Below are 13,280 nucleotides of genomic sequence, written 5' to 3'. Positions count from 1 at the left end.
CGGACGGGGCGCGGAGATAGCCAGTGATAGATGGTGGAAGACGAAGAGTGCAGCAGTACATCAATTGTAGAGAAAACTTCCTTTTGTTTCATTCTGCTCTCTGAGAGACTGCTCAAGGTAAACCAACCCTTAATGTTCAGATAGTACTCCGTATTTATTTCCTTTCCCCCCTTTTTCCACTACCATCAAGCATAAAGCAAGCTCGACAGTGAATGGCCTGTTTGTGGGGTTTTCTGTGTAGCTATGTAACCAACTAGCTAGCATAAATATATATATAAGTGTGTGTGTGTATAATACAAGTCAAACAGTTAACTTTATACCAGAGCAGGTAAAAGACATATACAATAGGCAAGAAGAATTAAGCACCAAAAGGCGAAAACAGAATCGAAAAAGGAAATATAGAGAAGAGGGAACAAGAGAGAGAGAGAGAGAGAAAGCAAAGCAGGAGTACCACGGACTCAAAGCAAGCAGAAAAACGAGAAGCATATGTTGCTTTTCTTCTTTGCTTCTCCCCACGCTCTGGGCTCTCCTGTTTGGCTTTTCCTAGTCGGGTTTCCCTTTTGGTTGTTGTTATCTTCAGCCCAGCCTTTTTGGAAATGCAGCACCTTCCAGATCCCTTCCCAACCCAGTAGCCGAAACGCCGGTAAGAATAAGAATGTTAACGTAGGAAGGAAAAGATGAATATGTGAGTGTGTGAGAAAAGTAGAAGAAGAAAAGAAAAGAAAAGTACTTCAATCGGACTGGTCACCGACCGTAGTACATGATGTTTTCGATCCATTACCAACAACCACCATTAACCCAGATATAAAGTAGACGAGAAGGGGGAGGGGGGGAAAGGGAGAAAAAGGAGAAAAAAAATGCCTTAATTGAGCAATGCTTGGAGACCCATCCGAGAATCACGAGAAGTAGAACAAGAAGAAGCAGGTTTTTCGAGATCCGAAATTGGTGGTAGCTGGTTATGCGGAGCTGATATGGAGTGCTGGTGGTGCCGCAAGGAGGATTGCATAGGATGAGGCTGGTAGAGGAGGTTGTCGCTTGAATGATGTGGTTTGGCGAAAGACGAAATTAACGGGGCACTGCCTCGCCGTCTTTCGTCGTATGAAGAGGCGGATGAGGAAGACCGGTGGTGGCTGTGGTGGATTTCAACTGGAGTTGCCAGGGCAGAAGGAGAGGTGACTGTCTTGGGCGAGGCGGAGGCGACTGAGTTATGGTCCGACACCATGGAAGGAGGCCCCCCGAGTGAGGGAGCATGAGACATCTCTGAGAATGCAGGAGAGGTCATAGCCGATTCTGTTGCCTGGTTTGAGTTGCGTGTGGTGAAAATTGGGGTCAGGACTCGCCGTCCGGCGGCTGGTGACTGCGGCTGTGAGTTGCACTGCTGCCATCTTGCACTGTTCAGGGTCTCCTTGGGCAGGTCGTATAGTGATGAACGGTACTCGAGCGGACGGGGTGAGTGAATTCGCTGGTGCAGGTATTCGCCTCTTTCATCTTGCTGGTGCTGCTGGTGCTGGTGTTGTGATGATTGATAGTCCGAGATGGAAGTCCAGGATCGTTGTCTATCCATGTGCGAGGCCTGGCTGTACATTGCGTGTTCGGCCCGTGGGCATCTGTACTGCGTCTGCGGGGATCTGGATGATGCTTTCTGGTACGGCGGTTCAACCCGTCCGTTGGGGGTCCTGGAAGGAGACGAAGACGAAGCAGGCGAGTGCGAGGAAGCACCACCGCCAGCAGCCATGCCCCTACGCTTTCGGTTCACGCTTCCGTTCCACCAGTTCTTGACGGCATTGTCGCTTCTGTTGCCGAGTCTCCTGGCGATTTCTGCCCACCGCTTGCCCATCTCGCTCACAAGTCGTTCGATTATCAGCCCTTCTTCGGCCGAGATGGGGTCGTGGTTCAATGTTGGTTTCAGGTTCTGGTGGAATCGTTCTCTGCACTGCTTTGGTGACCGGTATTTCATATGCTGTGAGATGCGGACCCAGTTATTTGGTCCTTGACTGCTGACTAGCTGCAGCAATGTTTGGTCCTCCTCTGGGACCCAGGGTCCTCTTCGTTGGCTCTGAGGCATGATGAAAGTAGAGGTATTCACGGATGTTTATGTGTATGTGTGTGTTTGTGTGTATGTGGTGTTTGTATGTATATATGTGTATGTTTTCCTTGGTTGTATGTATTTTGTCTTCCTTTCCCGCGTGCGCCAGAGCGGGTGAAGACAGGAACGAGTGACGGATGATTGACCACCAACGGTGCAAAGGAAGGGATATCAAAGGTCGATCGACGGTGGTATGTTGTTCATGTATGTTATGTGTATATACGGGGGAGGTGACCCTCAGGTGTGATGTTCCGGAAGGGAAAAGGGGGTTGTTGGAGGGGGGTGGAGGGTATATGTAGTGGGTGTGAAGAGACGGAAACGAAGTAGCTGGACCCGGGAGTTGGAAATAAGACGAGCGAGTCAAGGGATAAGAGAGAGAGAGGGAGAGAGATAAGATAAACTAGCAAAGCAAGTAAGCAGAGGAAATAAGGTCCGCTGAAGCCGGGAATAAAAGTCGAGTCTTAAACTTCAAGCGTCAACGGATCTTGCCTAAATCAAGATTGTGATTAATTTAAGAGCCGTAAAGAGTTGGAAAAGTCATGAGCAAGTCATGGAAAAGCAAAGAATATGGATCGAAAAGTCGAGGGAGAAAAGGTCAGGATGGAGCAGAGGAAAAAGCAAGGAGGCAGATAGGTAGCAGAGAGTTTGGTATTTTTCTTTTCTTTTCTTTTCTTTGATTTGAAAAAAAAAGGGAGAAGAAGAGCAAGCAGGAAAAAGCAAGTTGGCGGGTAGGGGAGAAGCAGAAGAGAGGAAGAGTGGGAATTAACACCTTAATTCCCCCCTGGTCTTCTGATGGAGAAGCCCGTAGGTGGGTGCGGTGGACGGAAGTGTTGCTATACTTAAGTATCAAGGTGTCTGGGGAGGAGGTGACTTGGGGGAGACACACAGGACTAGTTGCATATGGAACAGTTCATAGACCGATGTAGATATATATACTTGCGTATGTAAGTAAATACTCAGTTGAGACCTGTGTTTATAAATATTAGCAAAGGGACACCGTGAAAGGGGGAAAAAGAAAAGAAAGTGGCCATGCATAAGAACAGGGAATCATACTCTGGGAGAGGAACGACCAGAGAGAGGGATACAGAGAGGCAGAGGCCAAGGGAAGAAGCAGGAGGGAAAAAAAAAAAAAGCAAGCCGGGAAGAGGGCCAGCAAAAGAAAAGAGAGAGAGAGAAGAAGAAGCAGAAGAAGAAGAAAAAGAAAGCAAGCAGACCGAGTGGAAGAGACGCTTTGCAAAAGAAAAATATCCAATCGGGAAAGTAGATCAAAAATGCAAATAAAAACAGGAAGAGTCTAACCAGCTCTCAAGGCAGGTTTTGTCCATGGAGGCATTTTAAGCGTACCTTGACAACTGAGATCTGAGATCGTCAGGTCCGATGGGGGTTCTCGAGCACGCCAGGGGTCGGATATGGATGATCCGGGGGGGAAGGGTGAAGGGAAGGGGGCAAGTAGGTATGCATACAACATAAAACATATATACATACACTTAATATCTAATGGAAAATATATATGTCAGTATCAGATGGAGAACGGTTTATGTAAGGGCAGGGGTATACCAGGCCTAAAGGAGTCAAAGCGGAAGCAGACATGGGTTGTTGCAAAATGAAAAAAATGAAAAAAAAAAAAAAAGGGCAGCAAATATGGTTGTAATCTTTCTTAATTTTTCAATTATTTTGCAAGAAAAAGGGAAGAGGGCCATGGAGAATGGCAATAGTTGACAGGACAAGAAGGCAATGAAGCAAGGTAAACGGGTGTGCACGAGAATTTGGAAATGGAGAGAGGGAAGACGAAGAAACGAGGCAGCGGGCGGAGACATCTCTACCGAAGATACGCACTTACACAGTTCCTGCAGGTAGATCAACCAAATATCCGAGGTGTTGCAATGCAGTCAGGGCCCAGGCGACCTTGCGAAGGGACCAATGCGTGGTTCGGCCGTGGTAGTGGTGAAAGGGATAGTACGGTGATACCACAGCACGATGGCAGATGCAGGTCAAGGTCAGAAAGGAAAAAGTAAAGGCGAGGGAGACGAAGAGGAAATCCTGATCATGTAGTTACTCCGTCACTGCCCTGGCTTGCTTGTTCAGAGTGGGCTTCCTGACAAGGAGCAAGACGAGACAAGCCAAAAAAAAAAAAAAAAAAAAGAAACGAAGACGTTCGAACGAGAGTGAGGGCGTATAATATCGAGGCTGAGAAGGGGGAGTTCTGTCAGTTTGGGGGTGATATAAAAAAGGGACACGCCCCAAATTGGGGGGGGGGGGGGGGCAACGAAGGGGAGAGCGTAAGTATACTTACTCACGAGCCACTCTTCAGAGCCGATTTTTGCAAGATAGTTATGTAGCATGGGCACTAGAAATGCAAAAACAGGAGGTAAAGAAAAAGCAAAGAAGGGCCATCCAAGGGCGAGGGAAAATATAATGATGTATACCTCGATGGCTGGTTTTCTTTCTTTTTTTTCCCCTTCCTCTTTTATGGGTATCCAGCAGCAAGTGTGTGGCAGGTATTCCAGATCGTGGGGATACACACATAAGTAACGTACACGCAAGGAAGCATGTAAACTTATGGAGCGTGTAAAGCCCAAGGGTAATAGTGTCATACTATCATCACCCTATGGATACTGCTAAGTATGATGCTCTTCCGCCTCTCAGGCCAAGGTGCAGGGACAGTTTTACTTACAGGGAGCTTTTTAAGGCTTGGAAACGATCAGCAGTGGAGAGTTATTCCTTGCTTTTTCCTGCTTCTTCTTCTTCTTCGTCTTTCTTTTTTTGCAAATGATGATGGTTTGGCCGGGATATTTGCAAAGCGTTCTCCAGATATAAGTAAGACCCGGCCCACCAGCCCAGGGCCCAGCAGGTGTAAGGATTGCGATGTGGATGTGCTGGATGCCGCGAAGGTTCACCTCTGTCTGCTTGTCTGCTACCCTTCCGCTCCTCTGCTGTCCTCCCACCCCCCCTTCTCCCTCTGCCAGGGCCAATCAAGGGCATCGGAGACCCAGAAGCGAGGAACGACAAGGGGAAAAAGAAAGCAGGCCGAAAGAAGCGCAGTCGAAGCACTTGCTGGAGCAACAGTAAAGAGTGTATAACTCCGTAGCCGTAGTTTGAGCGAGCAGTAGCGGCAAGAAGAAGCAAGCAGCAGCCAGACAGGATGCGAATAATGGAGAAAAGCAACGAGCAGTTCGGGCTCATCCCGGTCTTTAGCTCTTCATCTTCTGCCTCTGTCCATCATCCCAGGCCAGGGATGCTATAACCCATACTTACTACGGCATACTAGTTCAGGGTCCTTGGAAGCTGCATAGCTAACAATATTATTATAGCTGCGTTGGATGTTGATATCTGATGCCAGGGACGACAGTTATAACAGTTATCAGAAACCGCAGCAGCCAGGGTCCAAACCCAACCCATCCCCCTGGACCTCCTCCCCCCATGGCCGGCATCGAGCAAGGACAGACGAGCAGGCGTTGCACGAAAACAATGGACGTAATATTAGCCGTGCAAGGACATACAGTCGGGGGATATCCAGGCCCTGGATGCCTGGACGGAGACGTCGAGCAGCAGCATGTCTGAAGCATGTCTGATAACTAGTTGCATGCCCTGGCTCAACCAGCGAGCCCGCAAGCTGGCCAGCGCCCTCGCATTTCACATGCTGTCTCTCGTGCTGCTGCTGATGGACGCTGGCGTCTTCTGGGCCAGAAAGTACCGAGCAACAGTCGACGCAGGACGACGCAGGAAGAAGCAAATACGGCAGCTAAAAAGCAAGCAAGGAGCAGCGAAAAAAGAAACGAAAAGAAGCTCAGTCAACGGCTTCAACTCTATCGGGCTCGGAGCATCTCCTTGCCAAAGGCTTGCTTCTCGTCGTCCAGCCTTGCAAGAGACTTTCTGATAGAGTCATAGAGTCATGTAGCAAGAAGTGCTGGTTGGCCTGCGTATCTCAAGACGGAGGCGGGCTCTATCAAAAACCAAAAAAGGGGGTGACAACAACTGCCAGATGCAACGCCTTTTTGCTCCTCCTCCTCCTCCACCCCCCCTTCGTTGGCCACGCCGAGCAGGCCCTTGAGCTTACTTGCTTAGTTGCTTGTCAGTGAGTGTCCAGGCAGGCGTTGTCCGCCGTCTCGACCAGACTAGCCCGCCAGCGTTTCATCCCGGCTGGCAAGGCAAGGCAGAAGCGCAGGAACGGACTGCTGAACCAACTGGACCAGCGTCCACCGTCGACCAACCTAAGCTTATCCAGGGCCGTCCTCCGTCCGCCGCTCTTCGTTTTTTCGTTCATCTTCGTTCATCGTTCATCATGATGATCGCCCGAGTGTTTCAATCGTCTTGGAGGGCCCCATCATAGCGATCTCTCTATCTAGCCGGCCTTCCAGAAAACCCCAGCCGAGAAACCGTGATATATCCCGTTTCCAGATGGCGATACAGACGGGGCTCAGGCATCGCCCCCAGGTTTCCCCCGTTACAGAAAGTCGTTGGGCGCATGTGTTGTCTCTTCGCTTTTCTTTTTACTTCCGATCATCCCATTTCAACGGACGTTTATCCATCTCACGGAGGGTGCGCCACAGGTTGGAGTGTTTGGTCCCTTCAAGGCAGAGATGGAATCATGTATGAATGTGAATCCATGCATGCACGACTGAGCATCGTCCGTTAAAGACGGGATGAATCTGATAGATACGCAGAGCATACATTCTCTTTCTGCCGGGCCATTACTTTTTACGGAATTCAGGGGGGGAAAGGGTCTATCTTTTTCCTTGTCGATGCTGCTCTCCGGGTAGAACCCTGTCAAGATACACCATGGCTCTGAAGATGATTGACAAGGTAGGGTATTATATTTCAGTGGAAGTCGAACTTCAAGGCGAAGACGAAGAATAGCAGAAAAGAAAAAGGAATCTAGGAAAAAAAGAAAGAAAGAAAGAAACAAGAAAGACCAGATCTGAGCAAAAGGAATTCAGCCATCAGATTCGAAATATTTTACAAAAATACAAAAGGGCGTGCAAAAAGGCATCATGTACAGAGTACGGAGTGTGCATAACGAACCAGAAGGAGTGGAGGAGAGTACCGTGAGGGAAAGCCGTTAAGCTCTACTTCCTTCTCTACTTGTGATATTGCGAAAGATGGGAACATTGATCCTCGGTTCTCTTCAGCCATCGTCTAGTGGTAAATGTCAATAAAGACAAGAAAGAGAGGCAAAATTCCCTCCTAAGCGAAGCTGGGCGGGCTGACATCATGCAGACACACAGGACAGGCAGGCAGACAGGACGGCCAGAGATCGATATACTCCATGCATATCGTCCATCCCCGGGGGGCGTCAGGCAGAACGCTCTAGTGGGGATCAACGATAATACGAGATTGCGAGCCAGAAGAAAGGAGACGCAAGGGAAAAGGAAAAAAAGGAGAGGTAAAGGGGGGGGGAAAAACCCGCAAGGACGAATATGACCAAATTCTCCGAAGAAAAAGCATTCATTTTTTTCGGTTCCTTCTAATCATCGTTACATCAAAGTGACCTAGGGGATAAGATAGGCATTGATATCGATATATCATGGGCTGAAAGCGGGCAGTGACAACAATCATGCAACATTTCACTTAGTCCTGTTTCCTGTTTACTCGAACAACTATCAGTCATCCAATCTTACTGCATTTGCACTTAGCCTTTCCATACTATGTATGAAAGGGTAACCATCTCCGCGCCCGTCAGCAGCACAATGGACGCCTCTTTTTTTTTCGCCATCTAAGCGAAAGGGGATGGGCCTGGAAGCACGAGACGATCAACCTCGCTCTGTTTCCCATAACCCTCAATCACCCCCGCGAGCGCGCGAATGGCGCTGACTCTGGCGCCGGTCGTTGCATGCTTGGGGAAGACAGCGTGAAAGGACCAGTAGTCTGAATCAAATAGTTCGAATTTTCTTTCATCGGACGCTCCGACGGATAGGGTTTTCGTTGGTGAATTAAGAAAAGAAAAAAAAAAAAAAAAATCGAAAAAGCAGCAGCATCAGAACAAAAACATTGCTTTTTGGCATTGGCTCTCTCACTCACCCTTTCGCTGGCTTTTTTCTGGCTCTGGAATCTGGCTTGTGGCGCTTCCAACGCCCGTTCATACGCCATCCCCCATGGGCGAAAACTCGTTTAGTCGGCATCAGTAAGGCGTGGGCAGTGCGTCCACGAACGTTTGGTAGAGCGTACTTTTTTGATATAGTCATAGCTGTCCTGTCAATCATTTGTTGGCGTCACTGCAGCCTTGGTTCTGTTGTACGGCCTGGTTCCCATAGTCCAGAGTCCAGGTATTTGGTAACAGGGTATGGGAAGAGAGACGTCCTGACGGGACACCAATTATTCCAAACAATGCACAACATTGCGCTCTTCCGCCGCGAACTCCGTCGCAGCGGTAACTGGAAGAAAGCATGGAGCTTTGCTTGTGCTGTAGGGTGAGTTACCGGCAACCGGATAGGGGGGACCACCTCTGCCGAACCGCTCGCCTGTCTGTAACATAGGCGTGAGGAAGCGCTGAAACGCCTGCTCCTGCTCAAACAACACAGGCTATTTGTCGCGATCGCAGCTCAGCCGTTTGCTCACCCGTCTGTGGGCTAAACACGTTCCTCCTTTGGGCGTGTGTAAGTCGTATGTGCTCCGTATGTCCATGTACGGGGGTACAGGTAACTTCTTACAGCAGGCCAAAAAAAAAAAATAAATAAATAAAAATAAAAAAAAGACAAAAAAGACTGAAAAAAAAAAAAAAAAAAAGGAATAACCATAAAAAGATAGAAAGATTAAAATAAAAACAAAAAAGTACAGAGAGAGGAGCGACAGAGCCAGTTTGACAAGCAGAAAAAGAAGCAAAAAGCGTTGTATATTTGCTTCTTCCTCGCAAGTGACTCTTCAATGTCCTAATTAGGAAATTCGTTTTAACCGCCCCGTAGTAAAAGGTAACAGTTTGCTTGTATCGAGTACCAGGCTGCCAGCGCAAACTCCATGCATGCCAGAGGCCCGAGGCCGTACTGTATACATGATGGGAGACGCTTGCATGGAACGGGGCATCTGTGTAACAGACCTGCTCCTGAACGACTCCCCAGCGCCAGAGAAAAGCAGCCGAGGACCAGCCAGTGGGGGGAGTTCCTTTTCTCCAGGCCGTTGCACTAATCTTACCTTAAACCCGCGTTTAATTAGTATCGGTTGAAATAAAGAATCCATAAGCACGGAGTCGGCCTATATGTCTTGACCCCTTACTGATAATAGACGGCTGTATTGGTTCTGCTCCCAACCGATTGGGACTCCCGCCAACATACAGGAGAAGGGAAAATATGGCAAGGGAGGAAGGTCAAAATAAAAAGAAAGAAAGAAAGGGAAAGAAGAAAAGAAAAAAAAAAAAGTAAGAAAAAAAAGAAGCTGTGGTCGGCTGGGTTGGTTCGGTCCAGTAATCTGCCGGTAACAATCGTTTCATTCTCCGGGCCGTAGATTTACCTAGCCTGTCCAATAGACTGGTTTCGAGCCCTGGCCATTCCATATGAGAGCGACAATATAGGGGAACGGACCTGTGGGCCAATGGCAGTGGGACGTTGAATAATTTACTTCAAACGCGATAAGTAATCCACAGAGAAACCAGACGCAGGGGACGCCAGCAAAAGTGAAGAGAGAGCCCATTCTGCATCTGCAGTATTCACCTGGCAAGGCTGACATCTATACCCGCGACGTATACGGAGTGCTGAAGTCTGGAATGCGGGAAAAAAACAAAAACAAAAAGGAGCCTGTATCGAGATAAAAGCCGAAAACTGGGTCTCTGTCAGCGTCATGCATGGCCACGAGGACAAAGATGTTCGAGGAGAAATGCATATTTTGACAAATAAACAATATCACGAATGGATATTAGCATGCATTATGCGCCCCAGAACCTGCTCCTTCTTGCCCCCTGCATATTCATAACATAATGACCTCCTCAAACGAGATATTTCAACGAACGCTCAACCTTCGCGGGCGTAGGCGGCATTCACAACTCGACTCGACTGGAAACGTTAAAATAATTGATCTGGTCCTGTCTCTGCTCGTGAATATGGAGGGTGGGGGGGGGGGGGGGGGACCGCGGATGCTGAAGTGTACAACGGCACAACGACAGTTGCCGGACAGGATTGAAATTTTGCGATGCTCAGATCTCCAAAGCCAAGCGACTGACACAAGATGCATGTAATCAACAGTAAGGTCGTTGAGGAAACTCTATTCCTTGGCAGGCAATACTGCCAAATAAGGTGAATCGGGGCGCGAGTTCGCGAAACCAGCAACTAGTTCTTTTTAGTCATAGGCCGACGAGTGGCTCTTCTATGGAGTAATTCACGTATCTCGACGGGCCATGCCATGGAAGAAGTCGAACGGGCGAAAGGGTGGAAATTGATTAATGATAATAATAATAGACGTTAATATTTAATATAGGAAAAGAAAAGAAAAGTCGGAAAGGGCTGTGCAGACGGGTTGGAGACCTGAGGTCGGAGTCGAGTTCCCCAAAGGTCTAAGCTCCTGCATCCGGCCTGTCCTGTGTGTCGTTGCAACTTGCAACTCGCAACTGGAGAAGGCGACGAGGCTATTGATTGGATGCGGGAGGTTTGTTTGTCATGTTTCAACTAACCTGCTCCCCATTTCAATAGCCTATCTCAACCCGGAATCATGGAGCTTTATTTTTGCATATTATTGTGCTGGTCGTTCTGACATTCCTGTTTCGATCCAATGGGGCTCCATAATCGGATAGCCAGGGTGGGCATCCGCGATGTATAGTGCACAACTAAAACTGCTTAAAACATCTTAAGTTAAGCATTCTTGGTCTGGCCGTCAAGACACGAGGGTGACCGACAGCAATTCCACGCCATGCTTAGTATTATATTATTATAATAATTTTTGCAGCTCTCTTTTCCTGGAGCGTATACCTCTGGAATCAGTAGTCAGTATATAATGATAAGTGATATAGCAGACAGGGTCAGGGGCAGACGGGGAAAAGGGAAGACGAAAAGAAGTTTCAAAGAACGCACGTACATAATATCCCGCAATTCTCTTTTCTTCTTTTGGACTTAAGTATACTTACGTCGATTAATAGCATGGACCTCCTGCTTTTTTTTTTTTTCAGTCTTTTCCCTTCCCGCTGGCTAGGAGATAAGATCGACCTCGTTACAGTGTTCTTTGCATTGCTGAACTGCGTTCCTACCTGGTCCCTGGTGCCTGGTCGTTATATACGCCAGGACTAGGTTGTATATCTCTGGGGCTGGCGACTCGCCCGATAAACGGCATGGTAGCGGCGGTGGTTGGTCCGCCATCTGGGGATGATGGGCGATATTAAGCTCCGAACCATCATCCGCCCTAGACTAACGGCAACGTTTTTCTTGGTGCCATTTCGGCCTGTGCCGGGCGCACCAGCCTGAGGGATATCGTCAGTTTCAATGCTCCTGTCCCCAGGACATGGCTCTGTGGGCTTTCGGCACCGAGGTGTGTTCCTGCACAAGGGTCACTGGAACGCTCTTGGTTCACGAGCCTTCCTTGCTGCTGCATATTCGCTGTCGGCCGTCAGAGTCTGCAGTCCGGTCCTTCCCATCCTTCGTCTCGTCCTCCTTTTGTCCAGTATTGCCGCTGTCGCCCTCGCTCCCGCTGTCTCTCCGTTGCCCTGAGGTCCAAATGGATGGTGGATGTTTTAATACCTTCCAATAATAACTCCCGTACTGCGTTTTTCCGCAACGACTCCCTGTTACGTTACCTAATCTCTTATTAAGCATGTCCATGACTAATATTATCATTCCCGAAGCGGTTAATGGCTTGGCGATATCCCGATCGGGATAAGCGCCCTTTTCTTTTTTCGACGTCGTTTCTTCTTTTCTTCTTTTCTTCTTCTTTTCTTCTTCCTCGTCTTCGTCTTCGCCTTCATCTTCATCTTCGTCTTTGGCTTCCTCGATTTCCACATAACTCAAACACACGAGAATGCACATCTCGTTGGCGAACACTGCAAGAGAACGGCAACAGCAGGATGCCTGCAGTGGCGCTGATGCCTGCACGATCGCCGTGCGCTGGATCCTCGCTTAAGGAGCCGTTATCGAGATCGACAAGATCCACAGCCGAACGTTACATCGTTTCGACTGTAGTCCCAGTCAGAGTGCGATGTCTTCCACAAAAACAACGCCAGCGTGGATGTTATACATGCTCTAGACAAATGTATGTCATCACGGAGAGCCTAACCGCCTCGTATCTCATGGGACTAGTTGCTCCATTAGAATCTATATTTATATTTTTATACGTATACGGAGGATAAGAGAAATAGTCTGATGGAGGCTGCCCTTCTCACGGTGGAGAAGTTACCCGTCTCATTGGCGCTTATACTCTCGATGTCTGGGTTTTTATGGAGCTCACCCGTATACCATTCAATCATGCTAACAACTACCAGATGCAGTTTAACATCGCTTTGTACGGAGTATTCTCCGCGCCTTTCCTCATCACACAGGGTCAGATCAGCAGCTCTCTTCTGCGTTGACTGGGTGTGCGCTTAGATCGCTCAAAATCTCCCCTTGAGCTCAAGTACGAAGTACGGATCTCCAGACCATCCAGAACATCATGCATGGATGCTCCAGAAGCCTTGCTGGTGGAGTCTGCGCCATTCCTCCAGTCTTCTTCCCTTCTTTCTTTTTATTTTCGTGACAAAACGGGCATGTCAAAAGGTTGGTTGTGGAGAGTGGTCATGGGTTAGAGCTTAAGCAAGCTGGGGGAAGGGGGAGAAAAGGGGGGAAAGGGAGACACTGCGTGTGGGTATATTCGATTTACAAAAAAGGTAAATTCATGTTAGCTTTTCCGCCAGTGCATTGAATATTCCATCTGACTGCCCAATTCGTTTTCTTTGCTCGCGAAAGCTCCGGCTTGCTTATAAGGGATTTCTTAAAACACAGTTCAGCCGAGCACTTCATTACTGAAACACACCCAAAGGAACCAGATATATGCCTCTTCCGAGAGTCAAAAAGACCTCAACCCCCTACACTGTGAATATGGGTTCCCCATGTAAGTAACTTGCCAGCGCACATCAACGGATGCATATTGCCCGACCGGGAAGGCCAGCTTTTATTGGTAACCAATTACATCCTGGCCCGACCCTTTTCTTCTTCCCTTCTTTGCCTTTTCTCAATTTTGAGGTGCATCACTTATTGTCATGGATCAAATCAATATTGAATCTGATTAAATTAGATTAATTAATTGGGCGCTG

The 13,280-nt window shown here is 48.2% G+C and overlaps 4 protein-coding genes across 4 annotated transcripts; 2 read left to right on the top strand and 2 right to left on the bottom strand.

Moving 5' to 3' along the window:
- Positions 1 to 862: 862 nt before the first annotated feature.
- Positions 863 to 2,065, bottom strand: TRV_02801 (MYB family conidiophore development protein FlbD, putative; the record flags this gene model as incomplete). Its single annotated transcript, XM_003023008.1, has 1 exon — positions 863 to 2,065. One exon carries the CDS (start codon positions 2,063 to 2,065, stop codon positions 863 to 865), a length of 1,203 nt encoding a protein of 400 aa, XP_003023054.1.
- A 1,050-nt stretch (positions 2,066 to 3,115) lies between these two features.
- Positions 3,116 to 3,367, top strand: TRV_02800 (uncharacterized protein; the record flags this gene model as incomplete). The annotated part of the gene is made up of 1 exon (XM_003023007.1): positions 3,116 to 3,367. One exon carries the CDS (start codon positions 3,116 to 3,118, stop codon positions 3,365 to 3,367), a length of 252 nt encoding a protein of 83 aa, XP_003023053.1.
- Positions 3,368 to 4,426: 1,059 nt separating this feature from the next.
- TRV_02799 (uncharacterized protein) lies at positions 4,427 to 5,166 on the top strand (the record flags this gene model as incomplete). Its single annotated transcript, XM_003023006.1, has 2 exons — positions 4,427 to 4,573; positions 4,675 to 5,166. 2 exons carry the CDS (start codon positions 4,427 to 4,429, stop codon positions 5,164 to 5,166), a joined length of 639 nt encoding a protein of 212 aa, XP_003023052.1.
- A 6,399-nt stretch (positions 5,167 to 11,565) lies between these two features.
- On the bottom strand, positions 11,566 to 12,063 carry TRV_02798 (uncharacterized protein; the record flags this gene model as incomplete). Its single annotated transcript, XM_003023005.1, has 1 exon — positions 11,566 to 12,063. A coding segment is annotated over one exon (498 nt), but the record flags the coding sequence as incomplete, so codon positions are not given.
- Positions 12,064 to 13,280: the final 1,217 nt, after the last annotated feature.

The sequence above is a fragment of the Trichophyton verrucosum genome (assembly GCF_000151505.1).
Source record: "Trichophyton verrucosum HKI 0517 chromosome Unknown contig00241_1.f1.exp, whole genome shotgun sequence".
Lineage (NCBI taxonomy): Eukaryota > Fungi > Ascomycota > Eurotiomycetes > Onygenales > Arthrodermataceae > Trichophyton > Trichophyton verrucosum.
This window is presented reverse-complemented; position numbering and strand designations above follow the sequence as displayed.